The sequence below is a fragment of the Rhineura floridana genome, chromosome 3 (genome assembly GCF_030035675.1).
Source record: "Rhineura floridana isolate rRhiFlo1 chromosome 3, rRhiFlo1.hap2, whole genome shotgun sequence".
Taxonomy (NCBI): Eukaryota; Metazoa; Chordata; class Lepidosauria; order Squamata; family Rhineuridae; genus Rhineura; species Rhineura floridana.
The window spans coordinates 21153769-21181345 of record NC_084482.1 but is presented as its reverse complement, the minus strand read 5'-3'; the positions used below and the strand labels follow the sequence as shown (position 1 = coordinate 21181345).

General features: G+C 43.0%; 1 protein-coding gene across 1 annotated transcript; it reads right to left on the bottom strand.

Moving 5' to 3' along the window:
* Window positions 1-209: 209 nt before the first annotated feature.
* LOC133379502 (keratin, type II cytoskeletal cochleal-like) lies at window positions 210-15883 on the bottom strand. Its single transcript, XM_061614906.1, has 9 exons — window positions 14969-15883; window positions 11601-11812; window positions 10426-10486; window positions 8816-8911; window positions 6515-6679; window positions 4953-5078; window positions 3182-3402; window positions 2589-2617; window positions 210-2469 (listed from the first exon to the last, which is right to left on the bottom strand). Exons 1-9 carry the CDS (start codon window positions 15770-15772, stop codon window positions 1814-1816), a joined length of 2370 nt encoding a protein of 789 aa, XP_061470890.1. The 5' UTR covers window positions 15773-15883; the 3' UTR covers window positions 210-1813.
* Between the last annotated feature and the right edge of the window lie 11694 nt (window positions 15884-27577).

Sequence of the window (27577 nt, the reverse complement as noted above, 5' to 3'; positions counted from 1 at the left end):
CTGCCTAGGTACCCGTAAGATATGTTTACAGATCAATTGACCTATCAAGTCATCTGTCTTAGCAAGGCACTGTTTCTTTCAGTAATGTTTACTACTTCTGTGTTTCATGAAATGCAAGTTCCAGACTTTTCAGAGTGACTTTCATTACATGTAATAAACCCGTTTTGAACATTACAATTTTCACATGGGCCGCTTCATGCGTCCTTTTTATTGCACATTAGTGATGATTTGTGTTCATGATGTTATCAGGGTGGTCATACATAATCCTACTTTCAGTATTCTACACCTGCAAAAGTTTATTTATTATTTATTTATTTGTTACATTTATACTCCGCCTTTCTTTCACCATGGAACCCAAGGAAGCATACATGTGGTTCCCAGGCGGTCTCCCATCCAGGCACTAATCAGACCCAGACCTGCTTAGCTTCAACAAGGTGGTGGCCTGATGTGCCTTCACACCATAGCCTGGGATATGTTTTGGGGTGATCACACTGCGTCATTTCTCCACTGCTTCATCAGTGCATATCCCGTAACTTCCTGCTGAAACCCCACAACTATTTATACCACAAACGTTGTGATTTATTTTTGCTCTGCTTTTGTTGTGCTATAGAGCAATAATGTGATAGCACTGGGGAATCCTCACAAAACAAACTAAAGCAGAATAAGACCATCACCAATGCACTATTATTGTGTAAAGAACATGTTGTAGAATACACCTGCAATGCAACAGCCGTCCAGAGGGGCCCTATGTCAACAACACAGATGTTTAGTTACATTTTGATGCAACATCATAGAGAGAAAAGTGGGGAAAACATATGTGAGACAGAAGCCAAGTGCATGCATGCAGTTTATTGGAAATACAGAAGAGGATTGGGAGTTCTTGATGAGAAGCAAAGTGTAGGCAGTGATGTTACAACTGTGTAGATACAGAAGCACAAGGCATTTTGAACCAGACTTTAAACAGAATAGTAATGCATGCATTGAACTGTGGGTAAAACATAAACAAGTGCTTAATTATTACTATTTTTATTGCAACCAGAGTTGAAACAGAATTTCCCAGAAAAATTCTGAAGATTTCCTAATGTATTATTTGAATTTCATCACCTAATTTGTTTGGGGTACATGTGTGCTGAAATTCAGTTCTCATCACCAAAATTTGAATACTGATGCTATGTAACACAGGCCAGTTAAATACATCATACATTCCCCCCAAACTCCTGAAGATGTGGATCTTTTGAGCAATTTGAGATTACATATGCAAATTTACACACACACCCATCTGTAGCAGGTCTAGTTGTAACAGTACTGTAATTTAGATCAAAGATAGTGTTCTAGTGTGACATGAGCATTGTGCAAAGGGGAGGTCAACAAAAACCAACATACTATTAAAATATACATATATGTGCAAGTATCATTCCCGGTGCAAAGAGAAAGAGAAATGTTATTTTGCAATCTCATATTGGACAGTGAATGCATTGCTTCCCTTTCTGAAATGCTTTGCTAGAAGAAGGAGGAAAAAAAATCTGAATTCCAATGCGGTGGGTCCTAATTTAGCCTGTACAAGAAAACCCAGGGGTAAAACAGAGGAAAGGAGCAAACCTGGGGGGAGATTGCTTGGATAGCCAAAATAGTTCCCAAAGACAGCCACTGAGCCATTGAACTCAAGCTACAGCAAACCATTCTTGTGGGCAGCAACTTCTCTGCTATAAAATGTACATTTGGTGTAGCTGTTACTTTAGAGCATGGCTGGCACTGGTCATGATCCATGCAGCTGTCTACAGGTGGGGTTCATTCCTTCACAATATCTGGGCTTTCAATGGGTACATTTTCTGACTGAAGAACTGATGGATGTAACACGGAAGCTTCTCATACCACTGCTGGTGTCACCTCGGGAACCACCATATATACCTCCTGACGTGCCTCCAGCAGATCCAGAAGCAAAAACCCCTCCAGCACTTGAGCTGTGCAATCCAACCCCAGAACCTCCAATGCCGCAGGCTCCGGTGCTGTAGCCCCCACTCCCAGAGGAGCTCATGATGCTGCCGGCTCCTCCTACGGCATGATGGATCCCACCGTGGTGCCCGTTGCCGCAACTTCCATCTGCAGAAATGCCTGAGCTATGCCTTCCACCCCCAGAGGTCACCACGTGCTTAGTGGTGGTAACGCCCGAAGTGTAGCCCCCACTTTTGGAACTATACCCTCCTCCAGTTCCTACTACTCCAGAGCTGTGTCCAATCCCATAACCAACGCCTGCCCCTCTACCTGCTGAGCTACTGCCTACTGAGCTAGCTGCTGTTCGGGCTCCCATTGTGTGGATGCACCCGGCACTTCCGGAGCTAAATCCGCCCCCCACACCACCATATGCGCCTACGCCATGTTCTACGCCTCTTCCTACAGCAGCACCATAGGCCATTCCGGATCCCATCCCAGGAGCACATTCGCCAACTGGGTAGCCGCCACTGACCATAGCTGTAAGCAAGAACAGCAAAACAGGTTCTGTTACTGTGTTGTAGATTTGCAAATACAGACAAACAAACAAACAAAGGCCCCAGCAGGCTATACATGAGGTGAATGTTAAATATACTCACCAACACTGACAGGGTTCCCAGTGCATATCCTATTAGGAAGAGAGAGACGAAATGTATCCATTATTCCACAACTGCAGATGGCTTAGATATGTGCATTTCAATCATGATGACTTGGGCACAGATTCTTTTTTAAAAAAATCCTCATGAAAATTTCTTCGTATTGTAGTACAAATTTCTCCTAATAACTTCATTTTTATATGCAGTTTTGCCTTATAGGCACATTTGTACAACAATATTCCCTAATATAATGCATTTTGTATGTTATTTTCACTAATATATGCATTTTTATGCACACTTTCCCCTAATATATATATTTTTGTACACATTACTTGGCTGGAGAACTGCATCACAAAATTTGCAGAAATTCAGAAGATGCTGTATTCACATCCTCTTTCAGAAAGTGCAGATTTAGTAGGTTTGCCTTTGAATGCAAACGGAATTGAATTTCTCCTCCCTCCTTCCTTGTGGCCCTCCATATGTTGTTGAACTACAACTCCCATCTTCCCTGACCACATTAGCTGGGGCTGAGGGGAGCTAGAGCCCAAGAACGTCTGTATTTAAATATATGTGCATATTCAAAAAGGTGTCCTCACCTGCTCTCCTCTCCTTCCAGCAGTGCTCTATAAGTAGCAATTTCAATATCCAGTGCCAGCTTGGTGTTTAGCAGCTCCTGGTAATCACGGAGCAGGCAAGCCAGTTTATCTTTGGCCTGCTGGTAGGCAGTCTGCAGGTCACCATGCTTGCTCCGGGCATCTTTTAGGGCAATGTCACCACGCTGCTCAGCGTCACAGATAGCTGACTGCAGATTGGCAACCTGGGAATGGGGGAAGAAAAAGCAAAGAGTTTGTCAGGAGAAGACTCAAAGCAAAGCTAAAAGCAGAAGGGAGTGGGGGCTCCATGGCTTCCTGCAGTACTGATGAGTTAGTTGAGGGATAGGGAACCCATTGCCCTCCAGATGGTGTTGGACTCCACAGCCCCCATCAAACTCTGCCAATATGGCCAATGGTCAGAGATGATAGGAGACAGAGTCCGACGACATCTGGAGGGCCCCAGGTTCCCTACCCCTGAGTTAGTTAAAGTAAGCATTGGCTTTTCTCTTTGGTGCTACAACAACTGATATTTTAGGGAATAGAAGAGAACAGAAAAGGGGTGTGATTCAAGCATTCTTCTCCACCTTCCTTCACTTTATTTCATCATCCTATTAAAAGGTTAGTCATTGATACAACTGAGATAGATGTTCTCCCAAATATTCTTTTCAGAATTCTCTACCGCACATTTTCATGCCAAATATTATTCAGAAATCCTCTGAATACTCAAATCACAGAATACTTGACCATCTGTAATGACACCCATTGATATAGGATTTCTGTCTTGGCAAACTGACTTTGAGATTTGATTTCAGCCCTTGAAAATGTACAGTATTTGAATGGCTAACATGTAGTGGTATATCAGTATTTGATAGCTTATATGCAATGCCATTTCAGATGTAACGGTCTGTGATAGTTGCCATATAGTAGCATTTAGTAGTTGGCAAAAACTTATGAAAAAACAACAACAATCAAGAGATTCTATTGGGCACGCCTGAACATAAGAACATAGGAAGCTGCCTTACCCCATTGGTCCATCCAGCTCAGTATTGTCTACTCTGACTGGCAGTGGCTCTTCAGGGTCTCAGCCCTAAATGGAGATGTCAGGGATTGAACCAGGGACCTTCTGCATGCAAGGCAGATACTCTACCACTGAGCTATCATCCTTGGGCAGTTTTACACCAGGCAACCTTCTTTGAGGGCTAGTCAATTTGCTGCCCCTCTGCATTAGGAATAATCAAATCATCTCATAGCATCCAGTATGGAGGTACAGCAAAATCATCCCCAGAAGAGACAACTGGAAGGGAGCAAGGCCAGAATAGTAAGCCATGCCACCATATATATGACTGGATACTTTGGGTTGACAGAAAAAATGGAAATGGACTGCCTTCAAGTCGATTCCGACTTATGGCAACCCTATGAAGAGGGCTTTCATGGTAAGCAGTATTCAGAGGTGGTTTACCATTGTCTTCCTCTGAGGCTGAGAGGCAGTGACTGGCTCAAGGTCACCCAGTGAGCTTAATGGTTGTGTGGGGATTTGAACCCTGGTCTCCCAGGTCATAGTCCAACACTCTAACCACTACGCCATAGAAGCCTTTTATTATTTTCATTATTATTTTCTTGGTTACTTGTGGCACACACTCCAGCCAGTCTCATATGGTTTGGGAAGTACTATGTTGGACCTTTGTCTATGGATAGCTTGTGATCAGCATTTTTGTCATTAGAGGAAGACAAGTTCATTTACAAGTGCAAGTGGAAAAAGCAAGATTTGCCCTACCTGCTTCTTTGCGTTTTCAGAATCAGAGTGCAGCCTTTGGACCACTCTGTTGAGCTCTGCAATTTCATGCTGGTTGCATTTAAGTTCTTCATTGAATTTGCCTCGATTATTCTGAATCTCTGCAATCTAGTAAAAACACAGTTACTCATGTGAATCAGCACCACCATCACCACTTGAGTAGTTGCTGAAGTGTCAAGGTCAGAAATCAGTGCTTTATCTCCTATCATGCATTCTATGAAAAAGGTAGAATCATAGAATAGTAGAGTTGGAAGGGGCCTATAAGGCCATCAAGTCCAACCCCCTGCTCAATGCAGGAATCCAAATCAAAGCATTCCCGACAGATGGCTTTCCAGCTGCCTCTTGAATGCCTCCAGTGTCGGAGAGCCCACTACATCTCTAAGTAATTGGTTCCATTGTCGTATGGCTCTAACAGTTAGGAAGTTTTTCCTGATGTCCAGTCAAAATCTGGCTTCCTGCAACTTGAGCCCATTATTCCGTGTCCTACACTCTGGGATGATCAAGAAGAGATCCCGGCCCTCCCCTGTGGAGATCATTGTGTACTTACTGAAACACACTAAATTTCAATTCCTTTGCCATCAATGGGTCTTGGACTGCAAGCCTGTGCGCACTTATCTGTGAGTGAGTCCCATTGAACAAATGTGGACTTATTTCTGAGTAAGCATGGTTGGGATTGCATTTCATGTCATATCAAACTTTTCCTGATTTATGCCTAAAACCTGAATTTCAAACTGCAATTTCAAGTTTTGAATATTTGGTCTCCATTTCCTTCTTGTTCCCGAAGAAGGCAAATTGAAAATTTCAGTGACAAAAACAGGATTTTATCATAAAAAAATTAATTATGTTCCTGAATTCATATTACAGAATTCAGATTTTTTTTAGTTGATGCATAATGTCAAACTTGCAAAACTCATTCAGTTTGGAATCTAGAGTGCATTATGTTCCAGTGTGTATGTAACCTCTCTCTCTTTTTCTGTGTGTGTGTGTGAAATGTCTCTTCAGTTGTGGCTTAGAGTAAAGGACCATGAGCTAAAGCTCCACAGACTACATTGTGCACATGGATCTCTACATGATCTACCCCATTGTTTTCAGTCATCATTACCATAATCAATGTTTATAGAGCACTTCAGACTAACATATGCTTCAGTCAGAGAATACTAAGATCATGCAAATCCTGATTCAAAGCAACATGATGATATCCACTTCACATGTAATGGTTAAATTAGAGGAGTGGCCTTGCTTCAGGGGATGGAGATATCATTGCTGTTGAATAATATGCACTCTGGTACATGAAAGAAAGGTCCCTGAATTGCAGGCTGAGTGCTGGTATTCAGGTCAAATATTTGGGCAGCCACACTGCAAACTGCACTCCAGATCCCAATAGTTCCACAAACAGGGGAAGGAATCCCATTTTCCCGGTGACTGCAATACACTATTGTTTCCATAAGGAACAGTTGTGCACTTGTTGTGCTGAACACTGATTGTCTGGAGAGGTACCTCATGTGGATCAATTCTGGCACTCTGACTATCAAATAAACACTCACCTTGTTGTGGTAAAAGGCTTCAGCTTCTTGTTTGCTGGTATGAGCGATATTCTGATACCAGGCTTCTACGTTCTTAAGGATAAGGCCCATGTCCAGGTCTCGCGTGTTGTCCATTTTCAGAACCACTGAAGTGTCACAGATCTGGTGGTTGAACTGAGCCAACTCCTGCAGAACACGATATGGCCTCACAGTGTAAGATCATACATGGCGTACCCTTTCCCTTTTAAAAATCATGCTGCTAATTTGATAACGCAAATGAAAGTTGGGCTACTTATTGGGCTACTCAAATTACTCTTAGCAGAAAACAAATGTTGTAACAACATGGATTACAATCATGACAGGTGCTTCTAAGGACTCTTCAAAGCTATGCTTATGGGGAATAACTTATAAACTATATTAAAATGTATAACTATAGGCTGCAATCCACATTACATTTAGACAAATTGGAAAAAAATCCTGTTGAGTATAGTGGGAATAGACTGAATTTGTAGCATGCAACTTCCATCCATCCAAATGAATATACCACTTTTCTTGTTTTCATATTCACTTCTGCCACAGTGCCACCTCATCTGCAACTTGGCAAGGCCTGACGGTGCACACATAGTTCATCACGTAAACAAGAACATTATTCTTCCCTTTCACTATAAAGCTTCAATCAGAAGATTCCACAGAGGCAACGTGTTTCATATAATTTATTCTATAGCCAAATAGCTTTCATTGGATATTTTGCTCAGATTTTTACCTTTTAGATATAAACAACTGTTAAACATAACCACTGTGATCCATGATACTTAGGGATGGACAAATCTATCGGTTTTGGTATCTCTCAATTTCTCATTTTTCTCATAATAAATTGAGTTTGCCCCATTTCTGCACCAATTTGAGATTTTTTTTAAAAATTAAGCCCTCATAAAAATTTGTCGGCATTTATGTGTGCATTTCTCCTAATATACACATTTTTGTATGCAATTTTGCCTTACACATAGTACTGCAAGTAATATTCCCTAATCTAATGCATATTTGTATGATTTTCACTAATATATGCATTTTAATGCACAATAAGCACTGATGAACACACTTTTTGTTTTCAGAAATGCATCTTAAAATTCAGAGAAGAGTGGATATTGAAACATAGCTGCACTTCAGTTGCATATTGTTTCAGGCATTGTGAATTAGGTGGCTTCATCTTAAAATGATAACTGAACCACATTTCTTCCCCATCTCTAATGATGTTACAGTCTCCCCATGCATTTCCCTAGGTACATCATGCACTGTGTGAGCAAATGGGTGCTGTGTGTCTGTACTACACATATGCAAAGGATGAAAAGGCCCGTGGGGCAGCTAATGCTGCACATGTGCAGTCTCAGCCTGATTTTCATTGATAAAAACAGTCATCCTGTTTGAAGAATGGTGGGGGTGGTTGGATGGCTGGATTGAGTTCCTCCCCCAAACAAGAAATCAGTGCTGTCATAATCATACTTACAACTGCATGCAAAACTCAACTTTTATATTTTATGTTCAAATCTCAAAATCTGAAGTGCAACATTGGGGAGTTGGGCAAAATTATCAACATTTTCTGCATTTCAGCTTCATGAATTACTTATAGAAGGCCACTGTATTCCTAGTCACTGTTTTCCTGCTCTTTCAGGCATTCTTTTATTTTTATTTATTAAGACATTTCTGCACTGCCCTTTACCCAAAATTTATTTATATATGTAAGAGTTTTATATGCCACCCTTTTCCAGTAGACCCCAGAGCAGTTTACATTAATAAAAATTACAAAACAATACAGTAGAATTGGTCACAGGACAGTTTACGAACATAAGGTAACGTAAGGTGGCAGCCATGCTAGTTCTACTAAGGGTAAACCCATTAAAGTTAACAGAAATGACTAGCTTAGGTTCATTAATTTTGATGGGTTTACCCTGAGTAGAACTTAGCTGAATACAGCCCATAATATAATGCTTAATAAACAAAATAATAATCAATATAATTCTCATACGTTCTATAAATAACATAATTAACATCATAAAAATGACTTAACCCATTAGCCTCTAAAAGATTAACAAAAGGTGGGTTTTTACCTATCCTCTAAAAGAATATAAAGAATATAAACTATTAACATATTTGCTCTTTGACTGAAGCGAAACACACTTAGACACATTCAGCAAGCCTATATATTAGTGATGGGACATAACCACCCACACCTAAATTCCATATTTTATGAAAATGTCCAAGAAATTAGTTCCTGTTTCTCTGGGGACAAGTTTCTCACATGGCTCATATGCAGTAGAGTCTTACCTCTGCAAAGACACATCTCAGGACTTCCAACTCCTGCGCCAGCACATCTACTCTAGACTCCAGCTCTTCCTTGGTGAGGTAAACAGAATCAACATCCTGGAGACAGAAGGAAAGCACACAAGAATTTTTTTTTTTTTTTTGGTTTTGATAAAGGATGGTAGTAGTGTCTTTTCTAGAGCTAGAAGTCATGCCATTCTTTCTATCTTGGAATTTGTAATTTCATGATTTGATAAAACAGAAGCTGCAATAGGCTGCACACAGCCTTTCGTATTTCTCATTCCACCACTGTCACAAGACATTAGCCTACAAGGAGGTCAACGATTATCTATAATTCAGAAGTAAGTTCCTCAGAGGTCAATGGAAATTACTCCCAAATAAGTTTCATAGATCACAGCTTTAGCCACAAAGTCTTCTAGGTTCGCCAGATGTTCTTTTACAAAAATGAAAGCATTGATTATTCATAGCTGTTATAATTCCAAGACAGGCCGCTTGACTTCTGTCTCATGATGAACATGTGTATGAAAGCATGAAATATTTTAAATGACTAAGGGAGCAATACTAGCCCCTGATCATCAGTCCTGGATGGGGTGAGGGTTGGGCAGAGGGGTCCCTGTGTGTGGCTCCACCTGACTCTACCAGGAGTAGAATTGTGGACTGTATCACTTTAGACTGCAGGTGATGATGGGGGTCATATTTCTGACTGCTTTACCACATGCAAAACTCCTTCCATATAAACTATACAAGAGAGAAAGACTAATACACCTCTCTCTCTCTCCCCCATGTGATAATTCACTAAAAGGAAGTAAATTTTTCTGTAGAGGAACATTCAAATATATGACTCTCATACTATGTACCTACAGTCTGAAGGGCACTATTGACATACCGTCCCCCATCTAGTTATTTATTTATTTATTGGCTTTATTAGTCACCCATCTGGCTGGTTGTCCAGCCACTCTTGGCGACGTACAAAGCAAAAGCATACAAAAACATCATAACATCAAGTATTGAAAATCTAAACAATAAAATAGAACCTAATCCTCCAAGGAGACCAGGGTTCGAATCCCCACTCAGCCATGAAGCTCACTGGGTGACCTTGGGCCAGTCACTCTCTCTCAGCCTAACCTGAGAATAAAATGCCGTTGTGAGGATAAAATGGGGAGGGGGAAACCATGTATATGTCCTTGAGCTCCTTGGAGGAAAGGTCGGGTAGAAATGCAGTAAATAAATAAACAAAGCATATCCACCCATACAAGTGTATGTGTGTTCTGTGGGAATCGTGAACAAGCAGTATTCCCATCCACATTGAACCCAGTCATCATGCCTACAGGTGTACGTGCAGTTTCAAGTTACAGATGTAATGTGGGCAGAGTGTGGGCAGATAATTCAGTGTATTCAGGAACTCTAATATATACTGTAACAGGACTTGTGTGGTCTGATGCTCATATAGCAAGTAAGTTCCTCCATTTACTTAAGAGGAGGAGACTGCTCCATGCATCCTTCCTTTGAGTGAACAGAGCAGCTGCCGACTCTTCTTTATGTGTGTGCTGGCAAAGCCTTTTTGAGTTAAGTAAGCACCATCTGCACAGTTTCATGTGGCCACAACTTCTTACCTTTTTGAGCACCACAAATTCATTTTCTGCTGATGTGCGCCTGTTGACTTCCTCTTCATATCTGGAGAGAGAGAGAGAGAGAGAGAGAGAGAGAGAGAGAGAGAGAGAGAGAGAGAGAGAGAGAGGCTTTGCTCTTACTATCTGAAGAATTCCACAAAAAACCTGTTTGACCAGAATCATCAGTGGAGCCAATGAAAGAAGTGTGTATACTCAGACTGAAACAAATTTTGAAGGTGTTTTTCTCAAACAACTTTGGCAACTCTGGAAAGTGTACCTCTTAGGGTGATTTTTCAGGGATTGCATCAAAGTGTTCACCCCTACAGAGTGAGGGCAATCGGTCATCCACTATAACATTAGAACAGCTCCGGATCAGGCCAGAGGACCGTCTAGCCCAGCATTCTGCTCTCGCAGTGGCCAACCAGATGCTTATGGGAAGCCTGTGAGCAGAACCTGAAGGCAAGAACACTCTCCCCTCCTGTATTTTCCAGCAACTGGTATTCAGAAGCATACTGCCTCCAGCAGTGGAGGCAGAGCAGAGACTCACCTAAGTGACAGATACAAAGAAATATTGGACCCCCTCTTGATTGGCTTCATTTACCCACAATGACATCACTGTGTAGTCAAATCTGATTGGCTACCCAGTGCTATGAGATCATGATGGGAGCCATGTGATTGATCAAGAAAGAAAGGAGCAGCAATCTGAAGAACAAAATGGCATCCAAAATATTTTGGCATCCCAAAAACTCTGTTTTCAGCCCCTAAACTGCATTGGAGAAATATTCAACCCAGACCTAAGGTACGCCACAATGTAATCTGCAGTGGATGGCAGCTCTAACATGCCACCTCTATCAGTCTTAAAAGTCCTGTGGCCTCTATGGATTCAAATGGCCATGTAAACGAGCCCTTAAATACCAAACAATCCAATCTTGAAAAGCAGCAGCACAGATTAATGGGTGATAGCCAATGTTAGTCATATACAGAGCAGATTAAGTAAATTATTGATTTCAGTGGATATGACTTAGTTGGATATCACCCAATCTATAAAAGGGAAGTGGGGATAGAAACGATATAAATATTAAAAGTGGCCTTTATGCTTGCTTCTGTCCACCTCATCTTGGGGGTGGGGGGAGTTAGACAGATGGTAATACTTTCATCTATTGAATCTGTTTACTCACTTAGACCTGTATTCTTCAACCAGTTCCTGCATGTTCTTCTGTTCATGTTCCAGTTTCTCTCTCTCACTCAGGAGACATTCCAGCTGCTTCTTAAGTGAGGCGAGGAAATTCTCATAGTAGCCTTCAAGGTTCTTCCTTGTAGGTGGGACACATTGGTTCAGGAGCTCCCATTTGGTGGCAAGCATCTTGTTCTGCTGCTCCAAGGATCGGACCTGAGAAGAACACACCATTCAGTCGTACTTCCCAGTCTGGAAGGTCTGTCAATAAGGACTAACTTCTTAGGGTTCATTACAGAGCCCAATTCAGAGGCAAACTCTTGCTCGCTCGCTCGCTCTTTAAGCAACAGTCTGAAATGAAATCTCATCCTGATGCAAATCAGTATGCAAGGCCTACACGTTTATGGCCATATCTTAGTGGTAGAGCATCTGCTTTGTATGCAGAAGGTCCCAGGTTCAATCCCCAACATTTCCAGGTAGAGCGAAGAATGTCTTTTAAATCCTGGAAAGCCACTGCCAAATCGTTGTAGATAATATTGAGCTAGGACCATTGGTGTGAGTCAGAATAAGGCAGCTTTCTATGTTCTTAGTCACTTTCTAAAATCTGCAGCACCCCAAAATGTGGTCTCTAATTTTCAAATAGTTCTCCATACAGCCATTTCACACATTATGCAGCAACAAAAAGAAAAGGGAGCTGTGCAAGAACCCTCCTAGCCAAAAATGTCACCAAATGGGTACAAGCTTTTGAGTTCTCCAGAACTCTTCATCAGGCAAGATGTAACATTTTGTCTGATGAAGAGTTCCGGAGAACTCGAAATCTTGCTATTTTGTGACATTTTGGTTGGTCCTAATAAAATTATTGCTTTTAAAAAAAATTTAAATCTTGGTGTGTCATTGAATGTACACTCAACAGGGAACCAGAGCCGATCACTACTGTATGCATTTGCAGCAATCCTTGGGGAAAGTGCCTCTTCCATGTGGCCTCATGTTTCAGTGCTCACTCATCTCTGCTGTGGGCCATTCTGTGCATTATGCAAAATGAGCTGGTTTAGACTGAGGCTGTAGAAGTGTGAATGGTTCCACTTCAGACTGCAGGTGGGACTGAGAGTCATCCGTTTGAATACTTTCCCATGTAAAAAAAGAAGCAACAACTCCCTGCATCTATTAAACTATCACATCAGAGAGAGGACGACGCTAAACTTCCTCTCTGCTGTGGCAATTCACTACATGCAAGGAAGTTTCTATTTGGGGCGGCCCTAAAAAATAAGATCCCCATACATCACCTGCAGTGTGAAGAGGCATGGTCCCCTATTCGGTCACCTCAATCGCCTCATTTTCCATTCTGTGTAAAACAGCCCTTTTCATACTGTCTTGGTGTATTTCATTATAGACCTCAAAACCAAATACAAACAAAACCTTTCTTGCCGGTTAAGTTATACGTTGACTTTTGAGTTACATTGTTGTCCATTCTCTGCTAGAGAGAAATGAGCTGTTCAAGTTATAGATCCAAAACAGGAGCACTAAAACAGGGATGGGGAACCTGTGGCTCTCCAGATGTTGTTTGATTATAGCTCCCACCATTATCTCTGACCATTGGCTACGCCGGCTGGGGCTGATGGGCGCTGGAGTCCGGCAACGGGGCTAGAAGGTACTTCACTTCTGTTATTTCAGCTAGGATGGACACCAAAGAGAAGATACTCGTACCATTTCCAGGGCTTTTCAGAGTGTCAGAAGTAATGGTTCAGAAGAAAACCATTCACTTATTGCCTCTGACACAGAGCTCCATGTGTGCTCTAATGCTTTTCAGCAAACAAGCTTCTCCATTGACTTAAATGGCTGTGTGTGTGTGTGGGGGGGGTCCATACACACACACCTTTGGAAATGTTGAGCTGGTCCTCATTTGAATGGGAGAAGCCTTTGTGGGGAAGGAACTGGCTGTACCTGCAAGGAACCAATGGACCATAGTGCAAATGTTTAATTTTTCAGAGTATTTTTGGGAACTCATTTTTCATGCAGAAAATAAGAGTGCAGCATTTAACATTACAGAGAAGATTCCCGGTACAGATGAAAAGGGAAAAGGGGTGGGAGTTGTTAGCTTAAAATAATCTATAGAACAAATTAGAAACTAGCAACTTTATATTCTCCCTTTCCTTTTTCTTCTGTGCTGGGAATCTTCTTGTGGATTTAATAAGTCTGTAACATTAAAGATCACACATTTATTTTCTGCACAGAAAATCATTTCCACTGAAGTACTCGGCAACCAACTGGGTTGCTGTGATTCAGGATTTCATCTTAACTGTGTGCAATCCAAAGTTTCTTCTGCATCCCAAATGTCTTCTCATTAACCGTGTCGGTGCAGAACCAAAATGAATTTTGTTGCAAGTAATAAATTTATTCAAAGTACTGCAACTTAGGTTTGCAATTTTTGTTTCATCTCCCTGTCTAGCCAACGGCAATTGTTTTCTTGTTTTGTAATGAAAAACCAGTTGACTGTTCCTCATTACACTTGCATCATTTTTACAGGAAAATATAGGATCTTCTGTTCATCAAATACAAGGCTAAGAAGATATTGCCCTGTAAAAATAATGTTGTTTTGTTTTATTACTCTACAAGTTTTATTTATTTATTATTTGATTTATATCCTGCTCTTCCTCCCAGCAGGAGCCCAGGGTGACAAGTTAAAACTGGAATGAGAAGCTCCCAGAACGGGAGGGTCTACAACTGATGTAAGGTGGACAGAACAAACCTGGAGGGAGGGAAAGGCATTTGAGTTGGGCTTGGCATGCAAAATAGCATTGATTTGATTGGACATGCAAAGTAGTAAAGAGAGCAGGAATCGAACTGAGAGTATTAGAGGGCTATTTTAATTTATTGAGTTTAGAGAAGGAGCTATGGACCAAGATGTCCATGGTTCAGATGTTGCCTCTTAGTAGTTGCCTAATTCAAATATTGTCTCTTTGGTAAGCTACTCTCTCTCAGCATCCTTTCCTACCGCCCTTCTGTAACATGAACATGAATCTACTTTGCAGGGCTGCTGTTAACACTTACTGAAAGAATGCAGTTGGTGCTTTGAACACTAACATATTTACACAATATGCTAAATGCATTATTATGCTTCAGAAAAAGCTTTAAAGAAGACATAGCGTTCGTGGAGGGATTTTAACTGGTGAGAAGGCTGTGATAAATAGATGTGAGTGAAGGGCTGTTCTAGGATTAGGGAGTATCATGACAGAAAGCCAAAAAAGGGAAAACAGAGCAAAAGAGGGAATAACCTATACCTAAAGGAGGTCAAGACCACACTGTACACATACATCTTCTTTTCATATTTAAAATTGTGTGTAGAAAAAATCCACCAGATGGCCAAGCTCTCACCTTATCAATGAAGCAAGCAAACTGGTTGTTCAAGGTCTTCATCTCTTCTTTCTCATGAGCACGTGCTTTATGTTCCTCTGGATCAACTCCAACGGAAAGTGGCTTCAAGAGACGCTCATCAATAGAGACCCCTCGGATCCCTTCACTTCGGCATGGTACCCCACCACCCAAACCTCCCACCCGCCCATAACCTCCGAATCCACCCTGACACTCAGGGCCACCAAAACCCCCTCCTAAGCCACCATAGGCCATGCCTTGACTACCCATACCTATGCCTTGACCACCCACCCCTATGCCTTGACCACCCACCCCTATGCCTTGACCACCCATATATATGCCTTGACCACCCATACCTACACCTTGACTGCTCATACCTACGCCTTGACCACCCATACCTATGCCTTGACCACCCATACCTATGCATTGACCATCCATACCTATGCCTTGACCACCCATACCTATGCATTGACCACCCATACCTATGCCTTGACCACCCATACCTATGCCTTGACCACCCATACCTATGTAATGACCACCCATACCTATGCCTTGACCACCTACACCTTGACCACCAGTGCCACCATAGATTTGTCCTGCATAGCCTTGACTGTAAGCAATTCTTCGACTTCCACCACCACAGTTATTAAGGCTCATGCTGGAATAGCCACCAGCTCTGCATGGCCTTGCAATGGGCTGGCACACAGGAGCACAGCTGCCTCGACCTCCATCCAAGCCGCCAGTGACAGAAAAGGAAGAGAAGCTCCTTCGTCCACCAAGGCATCGAGGACCGCCACATAGGTTCATGGTAGCTTTTGAAAAGTGAAGCGAGCTTGTACTGGTAGTGAAGCAGTGGCACAAAGGAAGAGCAGAAGGTGAAGGAAACAGAAATCCCTTTGATATGGAGTCAGGAGCTTCTGTCATATATATGGCTCAAGAGCTGCATGGGGTGCAAAAAAAATTTAAATGAAACAGCATGGGTTTGGTTTGCCTAGAAGCTAGAAATGGTTTCTTTGGTGCAGCCTGTGCTCCAGAGCAAACACTTATCATATATGAAATAGTGTGAAATTAAAAAACTTGCTTTGCTTGCAAGCTTCCCTCTCAGCGGCCTTTATGTTTTACTTTAATTAATCTGCTTCCTCAATGTGTAATTATCATTCAGCAAAATACTTCAAGTGGCTTGTTTACAGGTACTTGCAGCTTCATCCCTTTTTAGTCTTAATTATGTCAGGGAACATACCATTATCGTTTTTAAGCAATTTTTTCAGGATTACTTCCCCCCCCCTTATCCAAACAGAGGGATGGACACAGAAGAGATTGCATTCAGAGTTGCCACCAACATTTGGCTCAGAGGAAAATCTGGAGTGCATTTAGGGGAACCTCCTCAAGCAGAATCCACCAAGGAGAGGAAAATGTCCAATAAAATAATGCTAGTGGGATTTCTTGGGGAGGGTAACCTCTGGGGGGGGGGAAAGCCTAGGTTGTTATCAGATTTTGCCTAAGGCCAATTTTGAGGTGAATTTGGAATGTCTTTGTTTAGCAAAACATCTGGGATCTAAGAACGTTGAGAAAATTTAGCAAAAATTTCTCAGAGGTGTTTTGTATATGTCTGATTGTATGTGTCCCATAAAACAGGAACATGCTCATAGCGGGAAAGGGATAGTGACTGAAATGGGCATGACCGAAAGCAGGGGTGGGGAGCCTCTGCGCCTCCAGAAGTACTTGCTGGACTCCAGCTCCCATCAGCCTCAGCCAGCACAGCCAATGGTTGGGGATGGTGAGAATTATAGTCCAAAAATATCTGGAGGGCCATAGATTCCCCATTCCTGAATGAAAGAGATGATGACGTGTTACTTTCTTGGAGGGGGAGTTTCAGCAAATGGTCTACACCGAGTGCATCTGCAGAGCAGATTTCAAGGATGCAGCTGCACTCTCTGTATAGACTTTTTTTTTAAAAAAAATGATTTTTTTATTTTTAAATTTAACAATGAAAGGAAATAGTAAAAACAAAAAAATAAATAAATACTAAAGGTACAAAAATTAAAAAAATTAAGAAAAAGAAATTATATATGGATACTACTAATAATAACAATGAGCCACCATCAGTTTTCATTATGGATACAATAATCATCAGTACATTCATCTTAAGTTAAGCACATAAGTTTCAAATCAGCCCTCCAGTTGTTCAAATTGGTATCCACCCTCTATCCAGACTTGACAGTCTCCATAAAACTCATGGCTTTATCCTGTGCTGGTCCCATCACTCATTCACAAAGCAGGTGGTGAACGGTATTGAATCAATGATAGATTATTTGAGTTGGTGGTTTGAACCTGCAGGTAAAGTCACCTCCTCATGACTGACACACACTTTGTCCAACTTCCAATGCCTCTGAATTGACACCCAAGCATTGAAGTGGAAAATGCAGCAAGATGCCACTTTTGGTTCACCTTTGATGTTCACCAGGTCACCAAATTTGGAGAATGCAATTTTCCTTGAAGACTTACTGGGTTGTGTGATTAGACATGTGCCCGACTCCTTGAGAAATTGTGCAAGTCACTGAAACTTTATTGGCTTCCCTTAGAATTCCTGCAGTCGTTTGTCTGAACAGGACCCTCCAATATCTCACTGTAGGTGCAATTAGGGTGTGCGAGCCCACTCTGACCTTTAATAACTCTGTGGATGCAGCCGAGCTCCCCCATTTTAAGAGGTCTTGGTACATCCACTTCCCTATGTGGAAAAGCTAAGCATTTGGCACTTTTTAGTATAGAGAAAAAATGAGTTAGGTGTGGTGGGGGCAGCATGCTAAAGGTTTATAAAAGTATTCATGGTGTGGAGAAAGTAGACACAGAAAACATTTTCCTCCTCATAATAATAACCAAACTTGTGGCCATTCAGTGAAATCAGCCAACAGACAATTTAGGACTGTTAAATACTTTCTCTCACACAGCGCATAATTAACTCACAGAACTTTCTGCCAAAAGATGTGGTAACGGCCACAAGCTTAAATGGCTTTTAAATTAAATGGCTCTGTTGAAAGCTGTGCTATGGTACCTCCTTTTTCAGAGTCAGCATGCCTATACCAGTTGCTGGGAATCACTGTGGCACTCATGTCCTGCTTGAGGGCTTCCCATGTGCATCTGGTTGGCCACTGTGGGAAACAGAATCCTGGACTTGATAGGCCTTTGGTTTGATCCAGCTGTCCTCTTATGTGCTTATTTCTTCATGCAGGAGCAGAAGGCAGGGTGGTAGGCAAGGTGGCAGCACTCACCTGACCTCCTGTCACCTGCATTGCTGCTGCTTACCAGGAGGTAGAGGGGAAGGGTCACAGTGGCAGCGAGATTGGTGCAGTGCAAACACACCAGTGGAGCCAATCCGGTGCTCCTGCTGGTGTGTTTGCACTGGACCAACCTCACCATTGCCTTGCCCCTCACCCTCTACCTCCCTGTCACCCACAGCAACGCAAGTGACGGGAGGTTGGGTGATTGCCACTGTTCTGCCAACTCCCTTCATGCACATCTTGGAGTCTTCCTGTGAAAGCATCTGGCTGGCCATTGCTGGGAAAAGATGCTGGACTAGATGGGCCTTCCAGTACGGCTCTTCTTCTTCTCTGAAATCTACTCATTTAGTTGATAAACATTGGCCTGGAATCCCAGGAATGGAACAAAGTGAATATAATGGCGGTTTGAGCCCTGCGTCAAGAGGACTGTATTTTATCTTTTGGGAGCTACTTGAATCTTGGCAATAAGACTTGAGATTCATCTTGAAACAGAGTGCAAACATTCCTCTGCTTTTAGGCCAGGACTACATGTTACTTAGGCATCTTGTTTACTGAAATCCTGGCCATTATCTCTCCCTTGCAAAGCAGCAGGGATGCCCCCCTCAAAAATATCCGAAAAAAATCAGAAAATCAGAAACAGCAGATGGAAGGAGAGTGCTTGACCTGTCCTCCATTCACTGCTTTCCCCCTGCAGCCCCCCACCACCTCTCCAGCTGTCCTTATCCAGGCTGGAGTCCTACATTTGTGATGGAAACACAGTACTGGGTGATTTTCAGAGCAGAATGGCTGGGAAGGAGAAGGAGCAGGTGCCACTTTGTCATGGTAGATTGACTCCCACTCAGCCACGGTCTGCAGAAGAGAATGGGATTTAGCATACAAGGTGGCTGGACCTTGTATAATTCCGGCTTTTGACATGCTCTTGTACAACATTTGGGGCCCTTATTTTTCCTCACCCTGCCCATGCATTAAGATCTTCAGCTGAGACCCTCCTCCCTTCAGAAGCTCAGCTGCTGTCAGCACTGCAATCTCTTCAGCACCAGGTTAAGTTAGGACTCTTGGTTTGATTGTATTGGAATTTTATTGGAATTTATGATTTGATGTATAATATGAAGACAGTAACTGTGAAAATATTACATAGATCACTGCTAAAATAACAATATTATAAATATCACATACTGGAAGCGGCTGGTCCATTAAGGCCAATGGGACACTGTCCCATCTGCCTCAGTTTGCCCTCGGCCAGCCCCCATCTCCCTGTCTTTCTGCTTATGACCAGTCCAGAGGGTAACAATGTGTCCTTCTTCTTGATCTCAGTGTTGCCCCTTGTAGAACTCAGCAGGGAGGAGGATGGGGATAAAACTAGAATTAGTTGGCTCTGCCTGCTCCTATTGTTGGTGTCTTGGCCTTCTGCCCCCAGGTCAGGGGGTGGCACTGCTGGTAAGCTTCCTCCTTAGTGTTGCACTAAGGAGGAATCTCACAAGCAGTGCCACCCTGTGACCTGGGGGCTAGCTGAGGGCAGGCTGAAGTTGATAGGGCAGTGCCCCATTTGTTTGCCCTAATGGGCTAGCCTCCACTGCCAGCCACCACAGTCATAATCCAATAATTATAAAATATTATCTATTTGCCACATGGAAAAACTATTCTGCTCATCAAGATTTATACCTATTCTTCATGAATTCAACTAAAGGATTTCATTTATCTTACTGTCTCTCTCTCCTTTGTTTGCCATCTCTCAATCTAATTGATTCTGTGAGTTTCTCCATTACTGCTACCCTCCAGATTTTTGCTTGTATGGTTGGTGGTGACCTCTTTTTCCATTTTTGTGCGACAAGCATATGAGGGGCAACTATTAAGTTCCATATTAGCTCCTTATGCTTGACTCGTTCATCCAATGTTCAGGCATTTTCAAATGGATACATGTCTCTTTGGTGTGTGTATGTGCACGTAGTTGTTTTTCGTTTGTTTGTTTAAGGATTTATAAACAGCTTCCCAACAAATGTTTCCAAAGCAGTGCACAACAGAAATATATATTAACCCCAGGGCCGGCGCCAAAGGGTGGCCAGGTCAGGCCCTGGCCAAGGGGCCCTGTGGTCCAGAGGGGCCCCTGAAGGGCCCCTTCTTAGGGTGTGGGGGTAGCGCTCCCCTTCCGTGATCTTCGACAGGGTCGACTCCCAGCCTTGCCACAGATCATGGAGATGGAGCTCCCACCCCCCGCACCTATAGAACTTGTGGACCTGCGGCACCCACCCACTCCACCTACCTCTCCTCCCTTTTTGTGAATGCCCTGTGTGTTGCGCGTGCAGCTGCCATAAACCAGGATGGCAGCTGATGCCCCTACCGCCATCTTGATTGATGGCAGGTATGTGTGCACACACAGTGGTGCGTGCATGCATGCCATCAATGAACATGGAGGCGGGAGTATTGGCCCCTTAGAGAAGCCCCCACTGCCATCTTGGTTGATGGCAGTGACCTGTGCATCCAGTGCACAGGGCATTCACAAAAAAAGAGAAGAGGTAGGTGGAGTGGTCCCACATGGTCTGTAGGGGGGGCTGGGAACAGGGAGCCCAGGGCAGGCTGGCACCCAAGGGCTCAGTCATGCCTGGCGCTGGCCCTGATTAACCCCCTTGAAATATATAGTAAATATCAAATATACATAATAAAAATGGCTCTCAGAAACGTCAAGGTACACAATGTCACCTAGTACACAATATAAAGTGGCTGTTTTATGATGGATTGTGTTTTGTTTTTATTGTATTCCAGCATCTTTGCTACTGGGATGTGTTTGGATGAAGCATGGATTAGTATTTTTCAAAATAAATAATAAAAGGTAGCAGTGTAAACTAGATCTATAAAATATTGGGGGTAAGGAAGTCTTATATGTGGAATATTCACACCATATGCCCAACATTTGGGGTTTTTTAAAAAAAAAATCGATGAATTTTGGTTTCATGTGGAATTCCATTGCCGGCGTATTCCAGCATCCAGAACACAGTTGTCTCTGTGGGAAAGGTGAGTCTTGATTTAAGTGAAACTAGTTCACACACACCCTGCAGAGTAGGATTGACTCCTTTGTCTTAGCTGAAACCTGTTCCTTGTCATGTAATAGCTTAGAAGTGACACACTGATGCAATTTCTCTGTTTCTGAAGGGCTTTGATGTGTGTAGGCTGTGCTCAGCCACAGCTAGTCTCATCATCATTGCTGCTTCTGAAGGGTAACTGTCCTAGAGCCATTTCCATGAAGCAGGTTCTTGGGTCAACAGGCAAGTTGGTAACTCTGGATCATCTGTGAGGTTTCTCCTTTGTCCATGCTGGGGTGAGTGAAAGGGAGGGGGGTTACTGCAAGTCTACTAAGCACATGGGGGCAAGCAAATTAGAAACAATCTACACCAGGGGCATCAATATGGCCCCCTCTAGATGTTGCTGGACTACAGCTCCCACCAGCCCCAGCCAGCATGGTCAATAGTAATGGAAGGATGGAAGATGCAGTCCAACAACATCTGGAGGGTGCCATACCTGCCTGACCAAGACCCTGGGGAGATGTCCTCTGAAGAAGAAGCATGGGACACCACAGAGAACCCAGTAGAATTGAGGACCTGGAAGACCCCAACTAAGGTAGCCTGAAGCTCCTCAGTTCATGGATCAGGCTGGGCCCACATTCATGGCCAGCTCAACACGTTTTGTGGACCGAGGCAAAGATGGCACTTCTTGCATTCCAAAACAGAAACTATCTGGACTGTCAGCTGAATCTTATTTCAATATTCGGGGGAGGGGGCAAACCCAGCACAGCTGAGATGCAGAGAAGACTGTAGCACACACAGCTCTACCCTCCAGCAACTAGCTCCTGCTCCCCAACCCTCAGCATCTGGTGCTGAGGCAGCTGCCTCACTCTGCCTAATGGTAGGGCCAGCCCCATGGGAAGAATAACATGGTATGGTACTCTTTGTACTGTACTCCTTAAGAATGCAGGAGGGGAATCATATGATTAAATGCTTTCCAACATAACAGTCTCCCTCAGCATAAGCCCTCTTCAGGCTGAAATGAACTCAAGAGGAAGAAAGAGGGTGCATAAGCGCACTAGACCTGCTACCCCATCCCTGTCATACTCCACATGCTCAAGGGCACCTGGCTGCAACAGGGAATCCAAATGTTTCAAGGTTCCAAAAATGTGCAGGAGCCTTCCTGACTACAGCAGATTTCTCTGCTTTATTTATTTATTTATTAAATTTCTATACCGCCCCATAGCCGAAGCTCTCTGGGCGGTTCACAACAGAATAAAACATCAGTATACCATTAGAGCCAGATATAGAATTCAAAACACACAAAAATACTAACGTTAAAATACTAATATACTAAATACTAAAAAAGTATGAAGTGTAAAATACAAAGATGTTATAATGTTACATGGTTAGATAATCAGAATGATTAAAATGATTAAAATGATTAAAATGCCTGGGAGAAGAGGAAGGTTTTAACCTGGCGCCGAAAGGATATTGACGTTGGCGCCAGGCGTACTTCAAGGGGGAGATCGTTCCATAGTTCGGGGGCCACCACTGAGAAGGCCCTTTTTCTTGTTGCTACCCTCCGAGCTTCTCTCTGAGTAGGCGTCCGGAGGAGGGCCTTCGATGTTGACCGAAGTGTACGGGTAGGTTCATATCGGGAGAGGCGTTCCAACAGGTATTGTGGTCCCATGCCGTGTAAGGCTTTATAGGTTAAAACCAGCACCTTGAATTGGGCCCGGAAACATATAGGCAGCCAGTGCAAGTGGGCCAAAATCGGTGTTATATGTTCGGACCGCCTGGTCCCTGTTAACAATCTGGCCGCTGCATTTTGCACCAGCTGCAGTTTCCGAACCGTCTTTAAAGGCAGCCCCACGTAGAGCACATTACAGTAATCTAATTTAGAGGTTACCAGAGCATGAACGACTGAAGCAAGGTTGTCTCTGTCCAGATAGGGGCGTAGCTGGGCCACCAACCGAAGTTGGTAGAAAGCTGCTGCTGACAGGTGGCCTTGAACTTACAGAGGGCAAGAGTGTGTCAAGATCCAGCCCGACCCAGGCCCCGGAGAGGCATCCTCTGAGGAACTCCTGGAAGAACTCACAAAAGTCCTGCCTGAAGTGCCTCAGCTTGTGGGTGTTTGGCCTGAGCCCCCTAATGACATCTCTGTCAATAGCTTGAACCTCCCTGCCTTAACCCTGCCTTAACCCCTTTGCCACCCAGGCCTCAAGGTGGCAGCAAGCCTGGTAGAAAGCCCAGAGTTGGTGTAGGACTGCCTGCTTGGCTATCAGAAGACTCTGGATTCTCCTCAGGTGCAAGGTTCTAATCTAACTGTTTTTGTGTGTGTGCGCGCGCACACGTGTGTGCTCATATGTGACAGCACTCACTGGTATGGAGGACCAGCATGTCTCTTTGCTGCCCATAGCAGATTTTGTGCTGGTGCCCACGACACTTTTATCAAAATATAAGTAACAGCACCTCATTTTTTTACCAAAACAAGCACTGGGTCTAACTCAGGAGCAGGGAGACACCTCATCTATGAACAATGACCCAGCAGCTGTGCAGGAAAAGGAGGAGCTGGCAGTGAAGTTATAAAGCAGAGTTGAGGAACCTGTGGCCCTCTGGATGTTGTTGGACTCCAGCCCCCATCATTCCTGATCATTGACCATGCTGGCTGGGACAGACAGGAGTTGGAGTCCCACAACATCTATAGGGCCACATGGGTTCCCCAGCCCTAATATAAGCTCTACGTCTTCTCTAGATGCTTGCTGGGTCAGCAGCTCTCTCTAGAGTTCTGTAGTGTCCACATTCAGCTTTAGAGCTCCCTGGCGTGGCTCCAGCTCCCACACTCAGTGCCAGTTATGGGCAAAGTGACAAGGAAAGGGGGTGGAGCTGGCATACCTTTTTCCTGCTCTCTCCCCCCTCCGTGTTCATTTAAGCCCCTGTGCGAATGCTTGACTAGAGCTATAGAAAATAAGCACTGAAGGAGAAAGTCTACCAAGCTAGTATGCCTGAGTCTCTCTCTGTTCTTGCTTTTTTTGCATGGAGCTTTTGACAAAAGAAAGCAATTGTGCCATTCCTACACTTTCATTCTGAAATGGTCCAGTTCTGGGAGACGATTAAGAGAAATCCAGTGGTGAGTTTATCCTAGAGATGTACAGACCTGCTTACCCCTCCCCATCTCCAGGAAATTTTACTAGTCTTATTGAATGTCTTTTGGAATTGCTCCAGTTTTTTAAAATAATAATAAAAATCCTTAGAAAAGCCCCATGTTTCAAATTTGGGCAACATTTCAATGGCATTCTCTACAATACAAGAAGAATAGACATCTATGTTCCTCTTCATCAGGGATGAGGAACATGTAGCACTCCGGAAGTTTCTGGATGACAGATCAATGTGGTATAGTGGTTACAGTGTTGGATGAGGGCCTGGGAGATCAGGGTTCAAATCCCTAGTCAGCTGTGAAGCTCACTGGGTATTCTTGGGCCTCTCAGCCTAACCTACCTCACAGGGTTGTTGTGAGGATAAAATGGAGAGGAGGAGAACTGAGTATACCACTGGGCCTCCTTGGAGGAAAGGTGAGATACAAATGTAATCAAATAAATAAAAATAAATAAAGTCCCATCATCCCTGACTATAAGTCATGCTGACTGGGGCTGATGGGAGTCCAGTAACATCTGGAGGGCTGCAGGTACCCCATTTTGACCCTTCTCTACAGATTCTTTTGCAACTCATTCTCATTCCTAACATCTTAGGTGGCTGCATGTAGTACAGAGCAATTTCCATGTTGTGCTTTTAGGCTTGGGAGTGACTTCTGGGAGTATTCAAAACATGATATTCAAGTTAAGAAAATATGAACGTGTAATAGTGAAACAGCCCTCAGATACTTAAGCTTCAGCAGAACTACCAATTTGGTGGGGTTTCTGCACAGCAGCAAACTAAATATTATTCCAGCCTTGAAGATCAGGCTGTCAATCATCATGAAGGAGCCACCTGAAAATCAGGACCATCATTCACTGGGTGGGCAGAGTAATTGCAAAATAAGCTAAAGATCCTTCCAGTAAATTACAAGGAGGCAGTTTTAAAAACCCATTTAATTAAGTAGTTTACTTTTGATTGGGACAAATGGGAAGATATTGAGCAGGAAAATATTAGACTCTACACAGGGAATTTGGAGGAGGAATTGTCTCTGAACAGTATGATCTTGTGCATTGTTTACTTTGATGTGAGTCCCATTGTGTTCAGGAGAGACCCTCAGGAGAAACCACACTTGCAATACTATGTACAGTTCTGGTTGTCACATCTCAAAAAAGGATATTGTAGAGCTGGAGAAGTTTCAGAAGAGGATAACCAAAACAATCATGAGGATGGCACAACTTCCCTATGAGGAAAAGGGGGACATGATAGATAGATATACAATTATGCAAAGTGTGTAGAAAGTGGACAAGGAGACATTTTCACTCTCATAATACTATCATGCAATGAAGCTGAATAGTACATGATAAACAACAGGAAGTACTTCTTCACACAGCACATAATAATTTTGGGATTAAATTCATTTCAGCTCTGTTGTTAATCAAAATTAGATCAAGGGCACAGGATAAACAGAACCACCCCTTTTAAAGAGGAAAAACGTTGTTCTGGGTGTAATCTCTAGCAATCTTCTTATGTTATCAGATGTTCTTTCAAACCTCTTCCTTATACCAACCAGGTAGAAATGCATCCAGAATACTTGTTCTCTCTTTCTCTCTTTCCTGTAAGCTATCAGCATTTCACACTCTTGGGAGTTCCAAGGGTATAGACTTAGCATTTGATTTCCCATGCTAGCAGATATTTTCAGATTCCTATCTGGGCATTTGAGAGATCATGAAAAGGGACTCAAGGGACACCACTTGTGGTGTTAGACTGATGAGTTTAGATTAAAGCTTATGCCAAACAAAGCATGGACTGCCTAGCCCAAGGATGGGGAACCAGGTTGGGGAGGGGGCTGGAATATAGATCCTCATCCCTACTTTACAGATAAACAGGGCAGACATATGTATAAATATATGTAGCTTCCCCCATTCTGTCTTTGTGGGCGGTGAAGTGAGATTGGGGAGTTCACAGCTCCCATGCTTTGTATACAGTAGCCCTTCTCTGAAGGCCAGAATTTCAGCGTTCAGTACCAGCGTCTGTTTTGAATGGCTGTTCTCAGTCAGCTTTGTCTGTCGCACATGAGTAATAATACACAGAGATTTGGAGCGCACAATGAGAGCGCTTCTCTTGCCACTGAAAAACCACAGCTGACTCTTCACATCTCATTCTTTTAGGGACATCAGCAATGTTGCTGCAGCTGGCATATTTGTGCAAATGCTGCTCCTGGGAATGGCCCACTCATTGAAGCAGGAGAAAGTGGTCAGAGAGGGGATACTCAGGAGATGATAGCACAGGTGAGCAGCTTTTCAAGTGGGGAAGCCAGCATCAGTTAGAGATGGGTGAGGATTTCGATTCAGTTTGCATTTCAAGCAGAATTTATCAAATTCGCACATTCCAAACAATATGAGAACCCAAACACAGCCATCCTTCAAAATTTGCATTTATTAGAATTTTTGGATGCAGTTTGCCAACTAAACAATGTTTACCAAAATGCACATATTAGGGGAAAGTATGCATAAAAATGAGTGAAAATAACATGCAAAAAGGCATGAAACGATGAGAAATGGCTTGCAAAAATGTTTTCCTTTGTCAAAACTGCCTACAAAAATGTGTTTATTTGGAGAAGTTTACACTGAAATGGTGAATTTTCATGAGGATTTTTTTAAAAAAAACATTTGCAGATTGTTGCAGAAATGCAGAGAACAGAATTTAACATTGGACAAATGAGAAACTGCGAGGAGCGAAACAGATCTTTCCTCCTCTGCAGTGTCTCTGGAGTGAGGTCTTCAAGCACCATAATTTTGGAATCCTTATATATCAGTTCGCCCTTTTCCCTGCTGTTTTTAAGTAAAGCCTCTTTCTTAGAATATTTGGCAAAACATACTAAAATGTTCCGGGGGGTGTCTTTACGTAGTGGGCTGAGACCTCTACGGGCTCTTTTGAAATCTTCCTCCTCTAGTGGGAAATTGGACAGTGCTGTCGTCAGCCATTTTATGAAAAAAAATTGCACTGTCCTGTTCAACATTTTCATCCACCCCTCTAAAATGAAGGTCGGATCTTCTGTTTTCCAGGTCTTCCACTTTAAATTTAGTAATTGTATGGTCTTTTCTGAGTATTTTAAGTTTAATGTCCTGATGTCTAAGTGTCTCCTCTGTCTGGGTTAAATTTCTTTCCACCAAGTCTATCCTTTTAGTTGCACTTCCCAT

What these genes read in the sequence shown, in the direction of transcription:
- LOC133379502 (XM_061614906.1), bottom strand. Translation starts at nt 15,772, where the DNA reads ATGAACCTATGTGGCGGTCCTCGATGCCTTGGTGGACGAAGGAGCTTC. An exon ending in AATTTGTGGTGCTCAAAAAG is followed by an intron (nt 8,912 to 10,425) that starts GTAAGAAGTTGT and finishes TTCTGTCTCCAG; the next exon opens with GATGTTGATTCTGTTTACCT. An exon ending in AAGCCTTTTACCACAACAAG is followed by an intron (nt 5,079 to 6,514) that starts GTGAGTGTTTAT and finishes TGTTTTTACTAG; the next exon opens with ATTGCAGAGATTCAGAATAA.